We start from the raw sequence: 22,148 nt of genomic DNA, 5'->3' as shown, positions 1-22,148 counted from the left end.
ATGAAATGAATATTTATTTCAAATAAGGGTGGGGATGTTCGCTATCAGACTAGTATTATCGCACTCCCTGACCTAAACTGTAGAGGTTATTGCTTCATCATGTTACGCGATAACTCTATTCCAACGGGGCTTATGGAAGAAAACACAAAGATCTGATTCAAATCCGCTTGCGGCCACATCCCTATTCTGTTGTCAAAGTTGTTAGTCAAGGACAAGGAACTATTACTGCAGATATAACTTGCACTATTTTAGGTCGTTGTCTGCTGACTTCTCAGTACGCTATCACTCAAGTCTGCTCGCACACTGAAGAGTTGAATAGTGACTGAACAACTTTTTCAAATTGTGCTGGCTTTTTCTTCATTTATGGGTAATTGTCCTTGACTACTTTAAGTGAGAACAGAATAAGGTGGCCATCGTTATTCTAAGGTTTGCTCTGGAAAGAACTATCGAGGAGAGCGAATAGGCTATAGCTCCAGGAGCTTATATCAAAGAGGATGATGTTGAAGTTGATGAGACTGCTGGTGACATTGTGAACACTAAAATAAGAATTAAGTTCAGGAATTTAAAGTCGTTTTCCACTTAAAAGAGGAATATCTTTTCAGTCATTTCGACAGTGTTTGACAACGCTGCACACTACTTAAAAAAAGTCTGTGTTGGGACTGCATTTATACTATCCAGCTCCCTGGGGTGGTGTGGATCAATGACCATTAAAGATGTAATTTCAAGATGGCTCCTGCAAGTCACAGTGGCATGAATAAAAGATGTCTAAGTCACACACACAAAAACGCATATTCACCCTCTATATCCTGTATACATGTGTCTCACAAGTACAACTTGCACACATGCCTGTAATGAGTTCTGTTGAAATCTGTTGGTATGTTAATTATAACACATACATAAACATAACTAGTTTTATGTTTTTTACATCGCTTTGTAGCATCACAACTTTAATTGCAATTGTTTCTGTCAAACCTTTCAACCACAAGATAGGTAAAATGAAGAGCAGAATTATCTTGAGCATGAAATTCTCATGCGCCACCTCTACTGTCTTTCTTTCTCTTTAAACTTGTTTTACCTTGATTTAATATGCCGAGGTAGAGGTGTACCTAATGTATCCTCTTTCTCTGGCATCATAAGAGTGTGTGATCGGGTTAACAGAGTTAGACTTGAGCACTGTGGCGAAAGAAGATAAGATCAGATTGCTACCCCCACTGTCTATGTCCATTAAGAGCAACATCCTGGAGGTGGAGCACCTGTCCAGTTTTAAATGCCAAGGCACCAAGACCTATCAGACCTCTCCTTTTGAGAGCCGAAAAAAACCTGTCGTCTGCATCCACAGCAGACATTTCTTAGCTGTAAATACTCAGAGAGTTTCATGTCAGAAAGGACATTATGACGGGTCTGCCAGGCACTGATACCATAGAAACTCAGCAGTGCTCCCTGGTCATAGTCAGCCGTCAGATAAGTGCAGAGTCGATCTGGTAAGACAGCTCAGCCAACAGGCCCAGCTCCCTGACGCTGCAGGGTGGCCAGAATATGTGAGAAGACGGTGGATGGCACAATATATCATCTCCACACCTCACTGGAGCTGGAGCCTGCTGTGTATTAGTGCTCTTGTTTCAAAGTCAAGCCATACTTATTGCTGCGCAGCTCATCTGACAGACAAATGAAAGCACGCAGACTGGGTAGTTATCTGGCAACATTTTATTTTCTGTTTGCATTGTGAATTTTATTGTATCTAAATGAGCATTTTGTACTGTTATATATTTTGCTTTTCCTCACCCTCACCCACAGGCAATTTCACAGGCAAATTGTTTTAAATCTCAGATGGGATGCAGTTCAGGGTATATTGAGTCAGCCCTCGGACCCCTGCTGCCAGGATTAGTCAGCTCTGTTGCTGTTGTTGATGATTCCTCCGCCACCCCAGAAGTCCTCTTCTGTCTTTCTTCCCCCCCCCCCCCCCATCCTCTTTTCTTGGGTCGTTCCTCTCTCCTGTGAAATGGCATAAAAGGGTCAGATTCTCACACTTTTACGCCTGTCATTTCCATTTCTAATCCTCCAAGGCTATGTCTTGGCTCGCGCCATCGATGCAGAACTGTGAGCAGCACCCACCTCACAGCCAAATACTGCCAGGCTTTTTTGTTGAAGCGAGGTTCCACAGGTGAATATAATAGGATAGTGTGCATTTTTCGTATTTGAAAACGTATATAAAAAGATTAAAGAGAGGGAGCTGCAAAATAGCCAAGAGATGTAATAATAGTATAATGTGTGAAGGCAGTTTCAGACAATACACATGGGTTCGCTGCTGGTTGCACTTACAATGTATATACATAATTATGATGATAGGCTCATGAGCTTAAAGAAGATGCATTTTTTATTTGCTTGCTAGTTAAAATAATAACATAAAGATAAGCTGAATTTTGTCTCTGTTATATACTGTAGAAACTCTAATAAAAAATTACTATATACAATGTGCTATACACTGATGTGTCCTCTATCCTAAAGTAAGTGAATACTCCACCCAATACTCCCCCAAAATACATGTTTTTCAGTGGTGTGAGACTGGCCAGATGACTTTTTTGATTGACAACCATGACCTGTAGTGGCAGCTTGATGTCAGCTGCACTTAAAATGTGATAAGATATTTATAGACCAATTATACAGTACCTTCTCTCCCCCACGCATGCACACACACAACAGTGCAGAAGCCATGAGTGCATGCAGATTGACACATTTTAACAATGAGGTATTACTTGCTGTTAGACAACTGTTATTAAGTTCTCAAAGTGGATCTAAAAAGCTTTTGGACCGAATAATGATATTAATGAACTCCAACTTTGTGCAAGCACGTTTTGTAGTACTCTTATCCTGAATCTCACAGCTGCAATCAGAATCCATTCAAATCGCCATAAGGCTTTTAAGAGTGTAAATGGGTCTAGACATTATAATCACACAGTAGAATTATACAGAAAGTGAGCTTCTCTATCGAATAAAAATATTATGAACTAACTTTTAGAAATAATCCTGTGTGTTTTTTTGCTGAATGCCAATCTACAATAATAAATAGAGGAGTTTAAATACTGCCAGAACATTAGGTTAGTTGCACAATTCAGGATGATTCATTAAGTTGTAAGTCATTTTGAATTGACATACTTTAAAAAAACATTACTATACACTTTCCAAACTTCAAACAAACAAAAATGTAGAGGAATTCGAAACAGCTGTTTAGAGACCCGTTTTGAAATCAAGTGACTTTATTTTTCAGATGCGTTATTGAGTAATTGCAATTTTTCAGTTAAACCATAACCAACCGTTAACCCTAATACTAAACTGAACAATAACATACAAATATTAACAGAAGAATACAGGAATCAAACAAGAAGAAGGATAAGGTTACATAAACAGTACATCAGTGGGAGGAACCTTTTTGCAGACAGACGGAGAAAGACAAGTTTAACTGATGGAGAGGCAAAGAGGCAGGGAGAAGCAGTCTATGTGGACGTGGAATAACTAATAAAAATAGTAGGAGAATGTTTGCAACCGCTAAAGCATGCCAAGAGATTAGAAATGAGATGTCCCATCTCTCTAGGCCTCCACTCTCTCTCAGTCTCTTGCCGCCTTCTATTTCTTCTTTGTGAGAAAGAAACTCAGCCATTCCCCCTCTCTCTTGTTGTCTGTGTGGATGTTGCTAACACTGCAGAGCTGTCAGTCATTCGTCTCTAGGGGAGGCGGGCTCATTGCCTCAGTTGGGGGGGAAGTGACTGAGGAGAATGGTTGATTGGCAGAATCGAGAGGGAGAGGAGACAGTGGGGTGGAATGCTTAGAAAGTGGAGCAGATGAGCGCAGAGGAGAGAAGGATATGGAGCGTAAACAGTCTCTTCAGGAGATACAAACAAAGGTGGCCAGCATAAGAGAGAGAAAGAGACTCTACATACACTGAAGCTTTCTTGAATTTGTTATGATGATTAAAGAAAAAGGGGACATTTTTACAAAGCAGGGCAACACCTGAATGAAGAGATAAGCCTGGACAGCTGGATGCAGTATTACAGTATTCTTTTCCTATTATAAAAAAAACCTTGTAGGAGTGGGAATGAACAGGCTTGACATGGTTTAAAATACTGGCTGCTGGCATGATGTGAGCAGACCAACCAGCCCCAAAAGACTTGGTTGAGCAGATGTGTGTGAAAAGAATGTGTTAAAAATACCTGCTTGGGGGTGGTTACGTATTACAAATTAAGTTACAGCTAGTAGGTAAAAGCAGATCTAGCGGTGGTGAGTTGTGAATGTTGGCATGTGTGTAGTCTGGAGGAGGATGGTCATTTGAATTGCATAACACGTACTTAACAGTCTCTGAATTTCGGAGAACATTCGTGTCATATGCGTAGGCTGAGGCTTCGTCAAAAATTGGCATCCTTAAATGTCGTCTGGTACCTGAACACAGTTACAGTTCTTCAAGTCTTTTGCTGTGATTTGTGCAGGATCACTATCGGACTTTGACGTTTCCCAAATCCAGAAGGTTATTCTTTTTTTTTTTAACAACTAGGAGGGTGTTAAACAACAAGCATTAATGAGATGTTCTGGGTATGTAAAGAGAATATAAGTCTGAAACTCATTTAGACTGAGCACAGGACACCCAGGGCCAGATACGGAGTGTCAAGCTCAAGGACAGTTTGATGGGGACGGAGGAAGTCAGCGGTGCGGGAGTCAACTCTGTGACCTTCTTGTTATAAGGACCTCTCTACTTACTAGGCATCACTGCTTTCAGGGATGATGATTTATTGTGAGCCAATACAATTACAAGAACATTAAAGTGGTGGTCAAGATTGGTGTCATGAGGTTTGGTCGTGAAACGTCAATCAAACAAATTTGGCTTATCTAAGGCCCATATCAGTGGGCATGGCAAAAGAAGCAATAAGTGGAATGATGTGCTCAAGGTGCAAGCCAAATTTCCAGACATCATGTAGATAATTTTAGGAAGCTAGGTTGGAGGAGTTCTCCAATGCCTTGGCAAAGATTGGGGTGTTAATGGAAACAGAGAGGTAACTCAGCTGTTTGGATGGTATTACAAGGCAGGTGTGGCAGGGATAGCTCTGAAAGCAGGTTGTACAGATGGAGAGGACTGTGTATAATGATTCTTTGCAACTAAGCTTATTGAAGGTATTGCCAAAGATCTGATTGGCCCTGGTAATGTTTTTGTCCCAATGATGCTGGAAATGTTTGTTAGGTAGATGGGTTGGAGGGAGAGGAAAGTGTTTGGTGAGATTTAGACATTGTGTGGGAGCAGTGAAGCCCAGAAAGCCCCAGGCAGAGATAGTAGTTGGGGCCAGAGGTGTTTAAAAAGGCCTAGGGTGTAAATATACACATTACATTCAAAGAGCCACTGACCTAGAAGTGAGGCAAGTGGGTTTTGTTAGAGTCTGGAATGGGTCGTGGGCTGTACAGATGCCAAAGCAGCATCCTGGGAGATGTGTGATGTGAGTTGGAATTGTTATTCTCATCTGATCATTTGTTTGTTTTTTTATTCAGTCTTTTGTGTAAAGCCTTTTCTAGTGCAGAATTCTTACAGGAATAGTTGTATGCATAATTCCTCTAACATGCCCTAGTACTATGATGAAGATATTAATATAAAGATACTGGGAAAATTCCATTTAGGTGCTTGTTGCATCGCATGATAGGCTCCTGTCTATATGGATAGTTGTACACAGGGGCATCACATTGATGTGCGGCCCTCACACCTTGCAAGATAAATGTGCTACATCTGTGACAGTATGCAACTTTCTCCAAAGGTGCCAAAGAGGTGAATGCAAGTGGGAAGACATTTACAGTACGGAGCTCTCTGCAGCTGCACGTGGACAGAAATGATGATGGAGTGGCCTACACCTGCAAAGTGGACCATGTGGCACTCACACAGACACCGCAGCAAGCCACAGAAGTACTGGAGGTCCACTGTGAGTGAACACACTGAAACATGCACATACTCAAACACACACATGGAGTGTACGTTGTGAAACCTCACAATGTACGGAAGAGAATGTACATTAAAGAGGAAGTTACTAAGAATGCTTCTAAGGCTGCAGAATCCTGTTGGATGGCAAAGAGAATTTGATCATTTATCATTCATGAAAAACTCCATGTGCTGTGTTTGAATCATGACAATGTGCTTATAATGACATATCATAAGTCATAGTTCTTTTTTACATTATGTCTTAAATAATTATATTTCAATCATATTTTGAAAATGTTGTTCAAGGGGATGCACCTTTTTTGTCTAATGCTTTTAACCATTTGGTTTTGAATATTTTAGTTCATTGTTAAATCATGACCCAATATTAAGTAAATCATCAGATGTTTATCTTAATATGTATGTAATCCTGATCGTCAGCCCTCGTTGTGAGCCTCTCTGTCTCTCCTAGATGCTCCTCGTGTGCAGATTATCCACTCCCTTGCAGTCCCCCAGGAGGGTCAGTACTTAAAGCTGGAGTGTGTGTCCAAAGGAAACCCTTCGTAAGTCACTCAAATTCTGTATCAGTTTGTGTCAGCCTTTTATATTACGCTTCAGACAGGAAAATTAATCATACCTTGTTTCTCTTTCACATCCTGTAACCTCCCAGGCCAGATCCTGTGATGTGGACAAAGGACGGGGGTGAACTTCCTGACCTGGACAGGATGATTGTAGAGGGGAGGGAGCTCACCTTTACTTCACTCAACAAGACAGACAATGGCACCTACCGCTGCGAAGCTGGCAACCACCTAGGGACCAGCAGTGCTGAATATGTGCTCTACGTCTATGGTGAGTTAAAAGGAGAGGCTGATGTGGGTAATTGTGTTTCATGTGATCAAGTCCAAAGGTAAAGAAACAGAGAGAAATCTTCATCAGTTACTCATTTCAAACATCGTATGGATGAGGGGAAAAAGCTGCAATGCATGATGCCTTGGACTCCAATAATGCTACATAAATAGGGGAAAGTATGAACCTCACAGGCAATAGCTCCAAACTCCGTTGCAAAAACCAGGATTATAATACATCCTGATCTGCATACTGTATCAGTGCTAGGAGTGATTAGTGGCACCATCTCTCACAAGGAGAATAAGGGCCTTGGGTGACACAAATGCCACCAACGCCTTTCCTTAAATAAACCTGCATCCCAGATCCTACACACACACGCACACACACACACAGGAGAGAAATGTGTGAGGGTGGCAGAATTTAGTGCTGCGTTGTCAGGAATATCACCAGGAAGGATAAGTAATTCCTAGTAACGCCAGAGGAGGTGGGGGATAAAGGGACTAAGTGTGAGGGAAAACAGATAGCTCTTCCTCACTTCCGTTTCTCCACTGCCATTTGTCTTCTGGCATTAAGGAATAATGCTTAAAAATGAGCAGAGCAAAGACACATCTCTTTTACCCTCTGTTTTAGTAACTTTGGTTGTGTGTGAGACGAGGAACAAAAATGCTGGTAGTGTTTGGCCAGAGAGATCATACGACTGGAGGCAAAATATATTTTCCCTAAGTGGATCAATCAAATATTACATTATTATCATTACATGCACTTAGGGGGTGTTTTATTTGCTCTCTAATTTAAAAGCAGAGCTAATCTGATGAACATGAGAGAAAGCTATGCTTTGACAGAGCTGTGTGTTCTAGTAGGTTCATGATTGTCCTTGTTAGATGTACAGTTGTAACTAACCAGATGTGGAACCGATGGAGAATGTGACTAATGCCGAGCTTACACTACAAGATTTTAGCCCGGATTTTCCACTCTCTGACAAATTTTGGAGATTGACACTATGTATTAAATATCCTGTAGTGTACAAATTGTTTTTGAGTGAAAGATACGAGACAAGGGAAAAACCTATTTTCTCATTCCTTGCTGCCCGCATCTCCCCAACCATTCTCTCCTACATATTCTCTTCTTTTTCTTGGTTTTTCAAATTGAATTGCTGGCTTCTTGCGGACATCCATTTAAGGAAATAATAATTCTTGTCTCGGGCATGTTCTTGCATCTCTCCCCGCATCACTTCTCGCAAGTGTTTTGAAGACTTGTCCGGTTTTCCTCCTAGTGAAATATCTTGTAATATGCATAGACTGTATGAAAGAAGTGGATGTGGCCACTATGACGTCGCCAATTTGTTTGTCGACCATCATTTTGAAGCTTCAAGTCTGTCATTTTGGCCGTTGCCATCTCGTTTTTTTGGAGCCAGAAGTGACCAACCATATTTGGACGAGAGGGTTGAGCTGGGGAGGGATACACATTGCTACTGTGATTGATAGGTCACCGTGGTAGTGATTTGTCTATCACAAGGTTGTCATGCCCTAAAGCATAGGCTGCTTTATCGTCTACCTTACTCTAAATGGGACCATAATTTACAAAATGAACATCATGCTGTATTGAAGAAGACTTGCGATTGATGTCATAAACTCTTTGGGAAAATGTTTACTGAGATAATAAATCAAGTGAGAAGTAGTGTAATTTTCTAATCTAAAATTGTAGTCTAAAATATTCTAAACAAACTGATTTCTTTCTTTAACCAGTGAAGTTGCCCCCTGCTGGCCATACAAAACAGAATAATAATAATAATACAGGTTAATTATTTCTCCAATAAGAAACTCTTAGAACTGAGAACTGGACTTAAGCCATGTCATTACACAAATTAAAGACATGGACAGTCAAGTGCTTTATTAGATCCATGTATGAAAGTAAGGCTGTAAATGTCAGAGAAATATAATGACATCTTCTAAATGAAGGGTTTTGTAGGGCTTACAACTTGATCTTCAGCTAGCAGCACTTAGAAGTCTCTGCAGAGTTAAATTAAAATGGGTAGGTTCAAAGTAAGGAAAGGTAAAATCCAAATGTTATACAACTAAAACTTGACAAATTATGGTTTCTGTCGTCACACTATATTTTGGTTTTCATACTAATCCAGATGCTACTGTGACAAGACAAATGTAATGATATAAATTTACTAACATTTTTGTATTTACTGTGGGAAGACTTTATTTAAACCAGTTTTAAACCATTCCAAATGCAGTCATAACAATACAAGATATTTAGTTAAATAATGAATGTCACAAGTGCCACATTTGCATTTAAAGCCACAAAACAGGTCAGCACTGCAGGACTGATATATATGATATTTTTTCCTTCATATTCAAATCTTTTGTGAAGGCTGTATTAAAACGAAGAGAGTTGTGAAGTTCCCAAGCAGAATTCACATACAGATAAGAAAACTGCCTACCCATGTCTGAATCTGATTACCAGAGTTAAAAGAAGACACAGCCTATAGCAGCGTATTGATCTGGGATCCGCCATGGTAAAATAACAAAAATACTGTTATTATCTCTTTTGATATTTTATTGGTCCACTCAAATAGATATATCAAAGCTTTTATTACTTAAACCTTAAAAGATTAATTTTGCACTTCCTATTAACATGCCACAATGTCTGTGTGCATTTAACAATTCCTTCAAATTTCAGCTCAATGTATCAACAAGATTAACCAATGCACTTAATTGCAGTGATGTTATTAAACTGACAAATTCTATGCCGCAAAAAAGGAATATAGGCGGGTCAAAGAGGCCTATTCATTACCTGTTCTTTTGAAATGGCACACAGTCTGTTCCTACCCTTCATTAGTGATTACCACACCTTTTAGCCTTTCACAATTGCTGCCATAATTCTTTGAAAATACCTTTTTAATGGTTCCCCCTCAACGAGAAGACTTTTTCTCTCTACCCTCTTTCCCAGCGACATGCACTTAGCTGCTTAGTGATTCACGCTGAGGCTGAAATGTCACAGAGACACGCAGGACAGTTGGCCCTGAGAAAGAGTACCACCGCCAATTAAAAGCCTCAAGCTCATCATAAAAAGCAGAGTGACACAAACATAAAAGCCAACGTGGTTGTGTAACCTCATTAACTTTGTCACAGAATGTTTCAGTCCCATTTTTCCTGTTGCTTTAACATGCGACAGTGAGAAACACTTCCTTGGATGAAGCACTGTTACCATTATACTGCAGTGAGAAATAGAAAACATAGCATGATAATGATGGTTTGGCTACCTTCTCCTGAAATCATCCTTGCAAACCTGTATCATTGGCACCGATCATTTGTTAAATGACTTCTTTCATTGGGTGTAGAGAGGTTTCCAGTGTAGGATCTTTCCTCACAGACTTGAGCCAACATTAGAAGACTCAAAGTTAATCCTGTTCTCATGCTACAGCAATTACCCTCATATCCAAAGACAGAACATATGGAATTACAATGATGATGAAAATACTCTGAACATAACTTGAAAATGGCAACTTGCAAAATGTTTCTTCCATCACTCATATTGCAATTATGCCTCTGCGCTAGTGACCGCTGTGGCCTGAGGCATTATGTTTCTCCGATGTCCTTCCATGCGTTCGGTCCATTCTTGTGAAAGCAGTATCTTAGGAACACCTGGGGGGAATTGAGGAAAATGTATTGTCCTTGATGCGCTATACAGTTAATGATGAACAGGTATAACACAAAAGTACCTATGCGTTTGTTTCTTAAATATGACTCATGGGAAAATTGACGCAAAGAAAGTCATTAAAAGTCAATTGTATGAGAAGCCAAACAAAAAGGATGAGCAATTAAATTAATGTGTGTCATGTAGTGCATCACTTTGCATCAACAGTATCTCATTACTGCATTTCAAAGTGTTTTCAACTATTTTTTTTATGCTTTGAATTGTTTCATAATCATACCTTTTTTGTTTCTCATCACTGTATAATGCTTTGACCAGTTTGTGTTGCTTTTTTAAAGTATATAACTGCCCCCATATGAATTATCTTTTGTTGTTTTATTGTTTTGTATATACGTGTGTGTCTATCCCCCCACCAGACGTCCCCACAACCCTGCCTCCATCCACCACTCCCCCCCTACATTCCATCCCTCCAGATCCTACCGCTCTATTAGGCTCCCACGCCTCAGACCCCACAGTCACTGGCAACAGAGGTACAGTACCACCCCATGCATCTCCACAGCCACCTCAGCATGCTACTGTATATTCCCGCTTTCGTCTTACTTTTATGTTTCCTCTGTCCTATTACTTCTCTCCCAGCTATTTCTCTGCCTCAAGCGTCAGTGTTCATGCTACATGTGGACACACTGAGACATGGAAACACCGAAACCTGGAAAATATCTGATGAAACGTGCTTCCTGGGACAAATTTCTTTCCTGTCTACCTTTTTTTCTTTTTCTTATCCTTTTAGGATTGTAAACATAAACTGTGCATCTTTTTGATGGACAATGACATGCATATCTATTGAAATGTACCTGTTTTGTGTTTTCACATTAAGGATATTATTCAAATGTCCTAAGTCTCTCAGACGCTCTGGGTCTTTGTATTCACAAAGAGTCTAGCTGTTCAAATACACAATCTACTGTCCCCTTGGCATTTCAAAGACTTCAGTACTGCTGTGCCATGAAACCTCAAAGAAGCAAATGTCATGTCCAACTGAAAATGTCTGGCCACTGGAGATGTCTCATCATGACTCCTAATGCTGTGTTCAAACTTAAAGAATTCTGACTTGAAAAGCTCTTTTTCAGAGAGATAACACAGTAGCCATCATGTAGGCATCTTACTGCTTGTTGGTGTTCTTAGAGAATCTATTTCTGTGTGATACAAACCGTAAAGCATTATAATATAACATTTGAAAAAGGAAAAAAAGAATATGAATGAAAATGAAATGTTGGGGAGGCATAACATACTTATGTCTTCTCCAATTTCAAGCCCCTCTCATCCTTGCAGAGGCTGATGACATAGATTTAAACTTTAAAGTGAGTGATGTGCAGTATAAATTAAATCATCTCCATCCTTAGGCAACCAATGCCATCCACACAAACCATTTTTCTCATAATAGTGTTAATGCCTCACCAAATCTAGGACATCTTTCAATAAATCTCTTGACTCAGAAACCCCACAATTTGGACCCTAAAGGTTTGGTGTGGTGGTCTGGTTTGTTGCCAATCAGTTGGAGGTATGTTGACCCTTGGAGGTTGAATGTCACTTTTTGGCTGAGGAAGAAGCTAAAGCTACTGTAGAACATGGAGGGATACCAGCTACAACCAGTTTACCTCTAGAGAATATTTGCTGCAGCTTGGACAAGGTTAGAGACATGGTGTTTGAGTGGCCCATTGTGTATACGATCCCTCCAAGTCTTAGCCAGGAGGTCACTTGTGCCTGTCATGGCAGCAACCCAAGAACCCGCTGGTGGTCTCCAGAAAGATGTTCTCAACAGGGATAGAAATACTGCTGACCTGGATGATAAAAGGAACAATTTGAGGAACTTGAGAATGCTGCCAACACAGTGGAGGCACAGTTGAAAGGCTTAGGGGAAGCCTTGCCGTTCCTTATGGTATAGGTCATTGAGGTGGTCAAAAAGCCCTGCAGTTATAAAGTGCCAGATTGATGGAATTTACCCTGAGGTGGTAAAATTTCGGAATATTCTGCTGTCATGGTTGACCTGCCTGCTTGGAGGTTGGGGACAGTATCTATGGAATAACAGATGGATGTTGGTGTTCCCATTTTTATGCCTCCATGCTGGTGACAGCCATGGCCGGAGGCATTATGTTTTTGGGTTGTCCGTTCGTCGGGTCCATTCTCGTGAACGCAAAATCTCAGGAACGCCTGCAGGGAACTTCTTCAAATTTGGCACAAATGTCCACTTGAACTCAAGGATGACCTGTTTAGATTTTGGTGGTCAGTGTGACCTCAGGTCTGTCCCATTCTTGTGAAGCGTGGACTTCAAAAACAATTATTATTATTAGAGATATATTATTATCTCCCTTGGTGTCTTGTGGGGTGGTACTACATGAATATAAGTGCTTGGACAGCTGTTATGAGCAATCCGATCTTGTATAGTCGAAGTAGCAGCTCTACTTAATGCTGATAATGTAGTTCTGTTGTCCTCTTATGCAGCTTTCGATTCAAGAATTGAAAGCTGCCCCCGCCCACCTCCAGTGGAGGACAAAGATATCCCCCACTGGAGATGTTCCAGCATGTTCAACTAAACTAGCTCTGCATTTAAAGGCGGCAGTTACGTTGTTTTGGGTAAGAAACATACTGTAAATCTCTCTGTGGAGGCTCTTTAGTACAACCAACTGGGAGGAGACCTTGGGGCAGACAGACATACCGGGGAATGACATAATATACATATAGAGCCTCAGAATACTTTAGGAGGAGCTGGAGACTGTGGCTGAGGAAAGGGATGTTTTGGCATCACAGATGGACAGATGGAATAGATGTCACAACCCTTTGGGATTATATAAATCTATTTACCCAAATTATATCTGTATGATTGAAACATTTATTCTTGGTGAGTGTACAGTTTATGTGATTTTACATCATTTATTTTAAGATTTACATTAATAATCCAAAGGCAATAAATGTACCATTGGACAAACACCTAAGAAATAAAAAGTTGAAGTAACAATTGTTTTGTTGAATTGCAGTTTGTCTAGTGATTCTGTCTTGTTTCGTACTGCGACACTACAACAATAATGCTGACATAGCGCCATGTCTGCTACAGTAAAGTGATGTGTCAATCAAAGTTTTTGAGTGACATGTCAATTAAAAACGTTATGCTGTGATAAGCTGTATGCAAATACATCCATAATCATGGATTCTTAAAGTTGTTACAAAGTTGTTACAAGATGATTGTACATATTTAACATATAATTAACACAGTATTTTTTTCACGTAAAACATAAAAATTCAACCCCAAATAGAATTCAGACTAAATAGTATTAATACATACGATTCAAGACACTGATTTCTTCTCTGTGTCTTAAATTCTCTGCATTTTTTTCTGCAGTTCTCTCAAGCAGCTTCCTTCATTTTCATTAATGTGTCTGTTTTCTATAGATGTAGCAAAGTTCACCTTCTCTGCCACTTGTGCAGACTGTGCTTCACAGTCACATTCACTCAGAATACTTTCCTCTTATCACTGCTGCTTTCTCTAAATTTCCATCTTTAAAGTCCTTCAAGAGTCTCGACTCCCTTTCTACCTTTCCTCCGCTGCTTTGCTTTCTATCAAAGCTTTTGTTTTACTTGTCTCTCAACCACTTCTTGTCTTCTACCCTCACACCTCCTCACATCTTTTTTCGATATTCCTCATCAGCATGTCTCTATTTTTCTCTGATGTCTGTTTGTGTAGTGCAGAGACACCAGAGAAGCTGAGCCTCTTAGTGTATCTTTAGGGAATCTAAATATCAGACTCCTTCACTGTGTCCCCAGTCACAGGATACTACACTATCTGCTTTCATGTGTCTACTTGATTTATTACCAGGTTTTCTCACAGGCTCTGCATGAAAGCAAACAACTGTGGAGCTGTACCAGCCCCATGACGTTTTGTCTTTTTAATAAAGTTGTCTTCCTGTACAGATGAAATACACAGTGTAGGTTCTGCATTACAACATTGTATGCAGAATATTAGCATATTATATATCTGATGAGCTCTTTTAGGTGCACCTTTCTCTGTTCCGTCATCTTTTTTATACTAGTCTTGCATCTTCCCTCTCTTGCCCGTCATCAGCACATCTGAGGTTGTAGTCCAACAACAAACGGTTTGAGAGAAGAACAGAGAAGCAGAGAAGAGATAAGCAGTTGGTGTTTGAACAGGAGGGACTGTAGATGTACAGTTTATTGGTTTTCATTGAATGGATGATCACCTTTTCCCAGCTTAACCCCTTCAACTTTTTTCATTCGTCCAGGCTAAAAAACCTGAAAAGTGATCATGGTAATTTGGAAAATCAGATAGGCCTGTACAGGATCTGTAACATTCAGCAAAAGTCTCACCCTGAGTGTTGCTTTGTGTGTTCATTGTATTCCTATTGTAGCATGAGGCCTAAAATATCCCTGTAACTACATCGGCCATTGGAATTGACAATTTTAGATTACGGTATGACAAATACCCCATGGCAATGTAGAAACTGAGTCAAATGAATGATTTCAATGGTGTAATTAATTTACAGTATGCAAGTTGATTTCTGTGTGGATGCAGCCACCTGCCTTATTTTCTCCATCACCTTAGATATACAGCTTAACATGCTGTTACTGAAACCTTTAGTTGAATTAATTGGAGATATTTAAATGGGGAAGAAATCACAATGAATGCCAATACTCCTTAGCCATCATTACACTCAATCAGTTGGAAATAGAGTAAACCATGTAAGATAAAAAATAAAAATATTTGATCATGGATATTCTATGTGTGCTAAAGCCTCGAATATACTCCCAAACTTACTTGTAATCTGACAGCTGCCGACGCCATAGACACCATCCACACATACCGCACAGTCCCATCAAATTGGGGGTACATGGACAATTGCACAGAGCCTACATGTACACCCTCTGATGACAACATTTACTTCGTGGACCCTTGCGTAATTGCGGAGGCGAAATGTATAACTAGCTTCTGTCTCCCAGACTTTCAGAGTTAAGACCTCAGTTGTAATTGAGCTGCTATTATATTAGAGGGTGACCACATCATTACTGTTGTGTTGCAGGAAAGCAGACGTGATTTTGTGGGACACATGAGCAAGAGAGAAATTAAAATTATTAGGCTATAAAGATATTAGATAGACTTTATTTCAGACTCAGGGTCCAGAAATTATATGTGATTATATGTTAGCTCACTCCTCTTTACCAAATAGCTTCAGAAAAAAAAGATGGCTGCGCAGATTTTTCTTTTCAAACCAATCACAATTTCTGTGGGGGAAAATATTTTAATTTAGGAAAGATGATGGTAGTACACAGTTAATACATGGGTTTTTTTAACTACAAAAATAAATGTAACAAAAGAAATAGGCTTGATTAATCAAATGTGGGACATTTTCTATGATTTTCATAATACTGCCGGACGTGGGGCAAAGGTCCAAGTTTAGGATTGTCCCTTTAAAATGGACCGGTGGTCAACTAAGTATCAGGTCTTTTTTGCTTTGATCTTAATAAGCCCTGTTAGCTACAACCGCAACCACAGGCCAACGAAAGCAAGGTGAGGGTGCTGGACTACAATAGACATATGAGGCCCGATTATAAGGAACTATCATTCCGACCGGGGAAAAGTTGGATTTCAATAAACTGGATGTTATATTTATCCAAAATAAAATAACTTTAATAGTAATTGTAGTAAATAAGAGATGTGATTCTACCTCATTAGTCATGTATTATTGTTTTGTGGATTTGGTGCCAGGAAAAACCTGACTGAGTGAAGCCCAGATGCAATAAGTGTTGTTTTTGTGCTTTTCTCATGTTTTCAGGTATGCCAAAATTAGCCGTTGATTCACCATTTTTTGTTCTCCCTGTACTAAGCAACAACTTGTTTTCCTCTCAGTAGTTGCAGGATTTAATATTTTGTATTTACAAAAAAGTGTTAGTGGTAAATAAAATGTGACGTTATTTTACAATAGGATTTTACAATGATAGCTCATTTTCTGTCTATTTTTCCTGACTTAGTGGCAGTAAGTATTAGTGGGCAATACAATAATGCACCAATGGAAGCATTATTCATGCTTTCAGGGATATTTGTGAATAAATACTTCATACTGTAGACTCAGCGGTTCTAATGGTAATTTAAATTTGGCAATAATCCATGCCTTTAATACTAACTGTTGTCGACCTTTGGGGTGTAGTGTAAAGATATGCAAGAGATTCCTCCAGTTTTTTCCTCCGTACTGTATAATGCTAGGACTGATGCATAACTGCGGTCTGTGATTCACTTTATTAATGAAGTGCTGGCAGGTATGCCCAACACACACACAGCTTCAATGGCCCAGCCAGCCTTAATGGCTATAATAACTCTTTCGCTAAGTATCAGAGGTCTATGCAATGTCATCAGATCCCCCCTCCCCACGAACACACACACATACACGTCCCCCCACCCCCACCACTGAGTTCTCTAAAATTTGCCAAATGCTCTTTCATGGCTTGCAAATTAGCTTTGACCTTGTGTAGCTGAAAGGTTGAATCATGCACAAGGGTTTCTTTGGTGTTTCAAATATTTACTATTCACTTCTCATAATCAGCATTCGTGTGGCCAACCCCAGACCCTGTAGTCTAAAATTGCCGCAGAAAAAGGGCCCACTGCAGAGAAGACAGCAATTATTCATGCCTAGTGTCTATGCCTGTGGAGAGGACAGAAAGACTAAAATAATACCATCTACCTCCTTGCAGAGTGGAACAGAAGATAGAAGTAAAGAATTGTACCAACAACCTTAATCAGAACACATACTATAACATGGAATACATTGCTAGATTGTCTTAAATTTATTCCAGAGGGCTGGTTGCTATATCTGAGACTTTAACTGTCAGTGGGGTCCAATGGAGGACCCCATGGAGGACCTCGGCAATCCATAACTATCATGGTTTTTATGCTTGTACTCTAAAGCAAAATACAAAGGATTTTCCTCTCTTGGAGTTGATAGTAGTGACTTCACACTAGGAGGAGAATTAAAGATTGGAACAAGGGATTGGTTAGGGTTCAAAAGACGGGATTAGTTTGAGATTTAACCCTCTTCAAGTGAGCGCTGGCCCGAAAACCTGCACATCAATAGTAAGACATTAAAACAGAACCACTCGTATCCTGTTTGCCGTACTGAACATTTTTTTATTTACCTCTCAAGATATTTTCTTATATTTGAGGGTTAAAAGCAGTGGTAGGTGAACAGACATCCTTTGTGTAACGTGATGTTGTACAGTAGCATATATATCAGAAAAGTAAAATATCTCTTGAAGCTGTTCATTTGTCTCAGTCAGAGGTGCTTTCTAAGTGAGCTATAAGAGGAGGAAACTGAAACATTTTGAGTTTATTAGAAAACTTGCAGCAGCGAATAATGAGACAGATTACTCAAATTCCTTTAATAGCATGCTTGATAACATACATTTTAGACAGACTTTTGAAATTACCCTTTCAAATTATTGAGGTATTAAAGGGGAAGGTTGAACTCCACAAATAATGTTTTATGTCTTTAACCCCACTTTCACCTATGTGTTTAGATCAAGGACAAACCTTTTGTGAAAATTAAATTAGGGAGGGGACAATTTTCATTGCTTGGAGGGAGTCGTAACTGCTTTATTCCATTGCTATTGATCTTGTTTTAAATGGAAGGACCAGGTTAGGCCATAGGATGAGCTAAAGACATATATTCTTGAGGGCAAGTGTCCAGGGCAGCTGGTTGGTTCATGTGCTTAAACCAGAAAGGCTGGGTTCAGGTTGCTGCATCCCTGAGGGGGTGAAATGGTTAAATATTGAGCACTACCTACCATCTTCTCTCCACTCTCCACCCTTTCCACCATAAAGCTGAGGAGCACAGGATAAATTAAAACATAATGCAAAGGTCTTTCCACTTATTGCTGGGCAATTATTATTGATGGCCTGTCACTTTAACTCGCTTTGGGGAAGAATTATTGCAACAATTTGGAACAAAGTGTAGAACGGAAAAAGAGCAATCATTAGATCTTGGGGCTGGTGTTATGAATTACTTGTAATAGCCCTTCTATTCATTAAATCTCAATGGCAGGGGACACATTCAGCAATCTTCAAGAGGCACTCACATGCACACGCACACATACATGCACACACACACACACACACACACACACACACACACACACACACACACAGTTAAGGTAGTCTAATTTTCATTTGTTGACATGAAGTTGTATTTAGCCTTTTATTCATTTTTCTCTCCTTGTCTCCCTCGGGGGGTTGTTGAGCTTGTTGTGGCAACTTACTTCCTCCAGGATCACTCATTGCAGTGTGGGCTAGTTCTTTTCTCCTGCTCTTGTTCTGCTGTTGGCTAACGCAGTGCAATTCTTCCAAGCTAACCAGCAGCATAATGCAGTTTATGTATCTGAAAATCAGCAGCAATATATTACCACAAATGAGTAACATTGGTGTCGTTGGTCATCTCCTTGCCTTGCTGTTTTGAAGAGGTTATGGATTTTGCCAAACATAGAGCTGCTTTGATAAATTGATTATTGGATGCAACTTAATGAATTCGTATGATTAATTATCTTGCTTTGCTTATAACTTCATGCTGTTACCCTGCTGACCACAATTTCTTTTCATTCTGAGAAGAGAGAAGGAGGTTGTTGAATATTCAAGATAGTGTCCAAGTCCATGTGTGGGCTTTATTGAATGATTAGCAGAAGTAATTTGTTTTCAGAATCTAATTAATCCACTCTGACCCAGCAAGTAATAATGTGCAGGACACACACAAACACACATACACACACACACACACACACACACACACACACACACACACACACACACACACACACACACACACACACACTCACACTTGTCTCGGTTACGTCTCGTCTTTTCTGTCTTTCTAACTCTCTCAGTCATGCATGGGTGCATGCATTCAAAAGTGTATGCACATGTGTCTTTCAGCCCTCTTCTACAGCCTCCAGGGACTCTTTCATCTTGGCAGTAAAGCCAGCATTAGATGCAGATTGGTGAATTTCCAGTCTCAGCCAAAAAGTTGGGCATAATTGACTCATTGAACAAGTGAAGTCTGCAGGCACTTTGCAACACTCACTCCTTAACTTCCATTCTGTTTGCAGGCACCTCTTTCTTTTGTCTTTAACTTTACCTTACCACTATTACAATAGTATGGAAGTAATATCTTTATCTTTATGTTTCACGCTAAATTATGTAATATGCGGCCGTGGTTCAATGGGTAGAGAGGGTTGTCCGGCAATCGCAAGTTTCGGCGGCTCGATCCTTGGCTGCTACATGTCCTGTGCCGAAGTGTTCTTGAGCAAGACACTGAACCCCTACCTGCTGCAGGCCCTCCTCAGCAGCCCACTGCTCCCAATAAGCTAGGGATGGGTTAAGTGCAGAAGTTAAATTTTGTATATATGTATATGACAACTCTAATAAATGTCTTCTTTCTTTCTATGCAGTGTAAAGCCATTCAAGGCGAGGTATCAAGATTTAGTTTTAGTTTTTGGTCACAGTTTATTTCAGGTAATCAGACTGTATCTTAGGTAACAGTCACTGGGCCTCATTCAGGAAGCAATAAAAGAACAAATTTCTTCTTATTTTTGTTTTTATCCACAACTTGTTTTTATTTTCTTAGATTCACCAATGTTTTCTTATTTTTGCTCTTTTCCCAGGTAACAGAAAATTTGACAAGTGGTCAAGAGCAAGATAAGAACACAAATTGTTTATCAAATGCAATTAAAAACCAAGACAAGATACAAGACAAATCCAATTCAGATGTTTATATGTTTTAGAGTAATTATAATGATTGGATTTTCAAATTAACAATGTATTAACTGCAAATACAAAAAAGATGCAAGGACACAAGGACGCTGCAGCTCTATAAGCCTATGCTTAAGCTACAGTAGATGCTGCTTTATCGATCCGAGCAACTGAAACCATTGCTTCACAGAGCTATATCTATCTAAGATAGAGAGGAAAGGTGTTCCAAAAGAAGACAAAAAAAGATGTGAGAGAGTGAGAGAGAGAGAGAGCGAGAGAGAGTGAGAGAGAGAGAGAGAGAGAGAGAGAGATGTATATTAAGCTTTGGCGAAGGCCATTTGAGTTGCATACGGATATGTTTCCAGGATGCTGAATCTGATGAATTGAGATTGTTAATTTAAAAGATGACTTTAGATGAAAGGCAGAGCAGAGGATGGTATAGCATCAGGCCAAAGAGATGCCGTTGCCCTATCTAGGCAAATTTAAATTAGCTTAGTGCTAGACACATTCTGCGCTCGCCAGTTTTGAGTGTAAAGTAAAAGTTGTGCATACTTTGCTGATTCTGAAATGTTTTAGAAAAATTGCAATCTGGCAATACTGACCAGATAAAGCTCTTTCTTTCTTGAGAAGACAGAATAAATATAGACAACTTTAATGGTATATTCTTAATACAGATTCAGATAATCAAACCAACCAAGTCACACCTTTTGGTACTGAATGCAGTAAATTAATATCTATGTATTAATTTGTTACATTTTAAGTAATGAAAGCAATATTTAATTCAAGCCTGATGTTGCCTTACATATAAAAGACTGATCCCAGTCATTTTGACACAGTGAGGCAGATAGCTTATTAGTTAAACACTGGTATCGGATCGGTACTCGGTATCGGCCGACCTTAGGAATCAGAACTGAAAGAGTCTGATTGGTGCATGCCTAGTGATGACCAGATTGAGGAAGGAGGTCGGCAGATTTTTTTAGATATACTCATCATTTCTCTCCAGCTGAGTTCTTGATGGAATATTTGAGCTTTCACTTGAATTGATAATGTTCCTTTGCTCCAAGGGCGTAGGCTTGGTCTCAACATGGGTGGGGACACATATTAAGCAGGGGTGTCTGGGGAAGATTTTGAGAGTCTAACACTTCATTTCCTACATTTTGGTGAATGTTTCTGCATCAATTTATGGTGCGAACATCTTTATTTAGGTAAAGGAAACCACTAAATTCAGGCACCAGGTGACAATTCAAAATATACAAATATAATGGAACATAATGCAGTAAGGCTCTCAAGCATTTTGTATTGCTTTCAAATATGTATTGTCATGTAGATCAACTTTTCACATTTAATGTTACCTCTGCTGAGTCAAAACCCCTGTAGACTTTGAAGCAATGCAATAGAGGCTTCGTAATCTTGGTCAGTAGGTCTTTAATGGATCACCGTGTGTCTCCTTTACATGCGTAACCCCAACTCCCGTATAAATCCCAGTATATGCGCAAGCGCATTAGACGTATATGACATCTCCCCCTCTTTTGAGTGTTATGTCAATAACATCAAAGGAACAATTTAACTAAAGATGGCTATTCAAACAGCACATAGCATGAACCAAGATGAACTCAAATTAAATCAAATGGAGACATTTCAACATACACTGGTCTCTTTCCAATCAACCAACAAATAAACATTATCATGTACAACTTTTCTTTTTCTTTTTTTTCTCCTCCCCCCCAAAGGCCATATGATCTACACTAATCTACAGGTCAAGCCTGTCGACTTGCTTGCACACCCGTCCAGATCTGGTCACAGTCTGACCGGGTAGAGAGGTTGTGGGTGGAGCCACACTCTGACTGACAGGAACAGTCTCTAACATAGTGGCTCCGTCAGAGTGTGTGTCTGTCCCTGTGATCT

At 39.7% G+C, this 22,148-nt stretch overlaps 1 protein-coding gene across 4 annotated transcripts in view; it reads left to right on the top strand.

The window, feature by feature from the left end:
• The window catches only part of cadm2a (cell adhesion molecule 2a), a 206,124-nt gene that overhangs the window by 167,478 nt on the left and 16,498 nt on the right, over positions 1–22,148 (top strand). For 2 of the 4 annotated variants that reach the window (XM_068715900.1, XM_068715899.1), the window contains 4 exons: positions 5,787–5,948; positions 6,414–6,504; positions 6,612–6,790; positions 10,867–10,980. In XM_068715900.1, the coding sequence (XP_068572001.1) occupies positions 5,787–5,948; positions 6,414–6,504; positions 6,612–6,790; positions 10,867–10,980 (546 nt within the window). Of the gene's footprint in view, positions 1–5,786; positions 5,949–6,413; positions 6,505–6,611; positions 6,791–10,866; positions 10,981–11,086; positions 11,273–22,148 lie in introns of those variants that run through there. The other 2 variants (XM_068715901.1, XM_068715902.1) reach the window with 2 other exon arrangements.

This window comes from Cebidichthys violaceus, unplaced genomic scaffold (assembly GCF_023349555.1).
Source record: "Cebidichthys violaceus isolate CVI_PGR_0920_01 unplaced genomic scaffold, fCebVio1.0.p SCAF_20, whole genome shotgun sequence".
Lineage (NCBI taxonomy): Eukaryota > Metazoa > Chordata > Actinopteri > Perciformes > Stichaeidae > Cebidichthys > Cebidichthys violaceus.
Note: the sequence above shows the minus strand (reverse complement) of the source record. Positions and strands in the feature narration are given on the sequence as shown.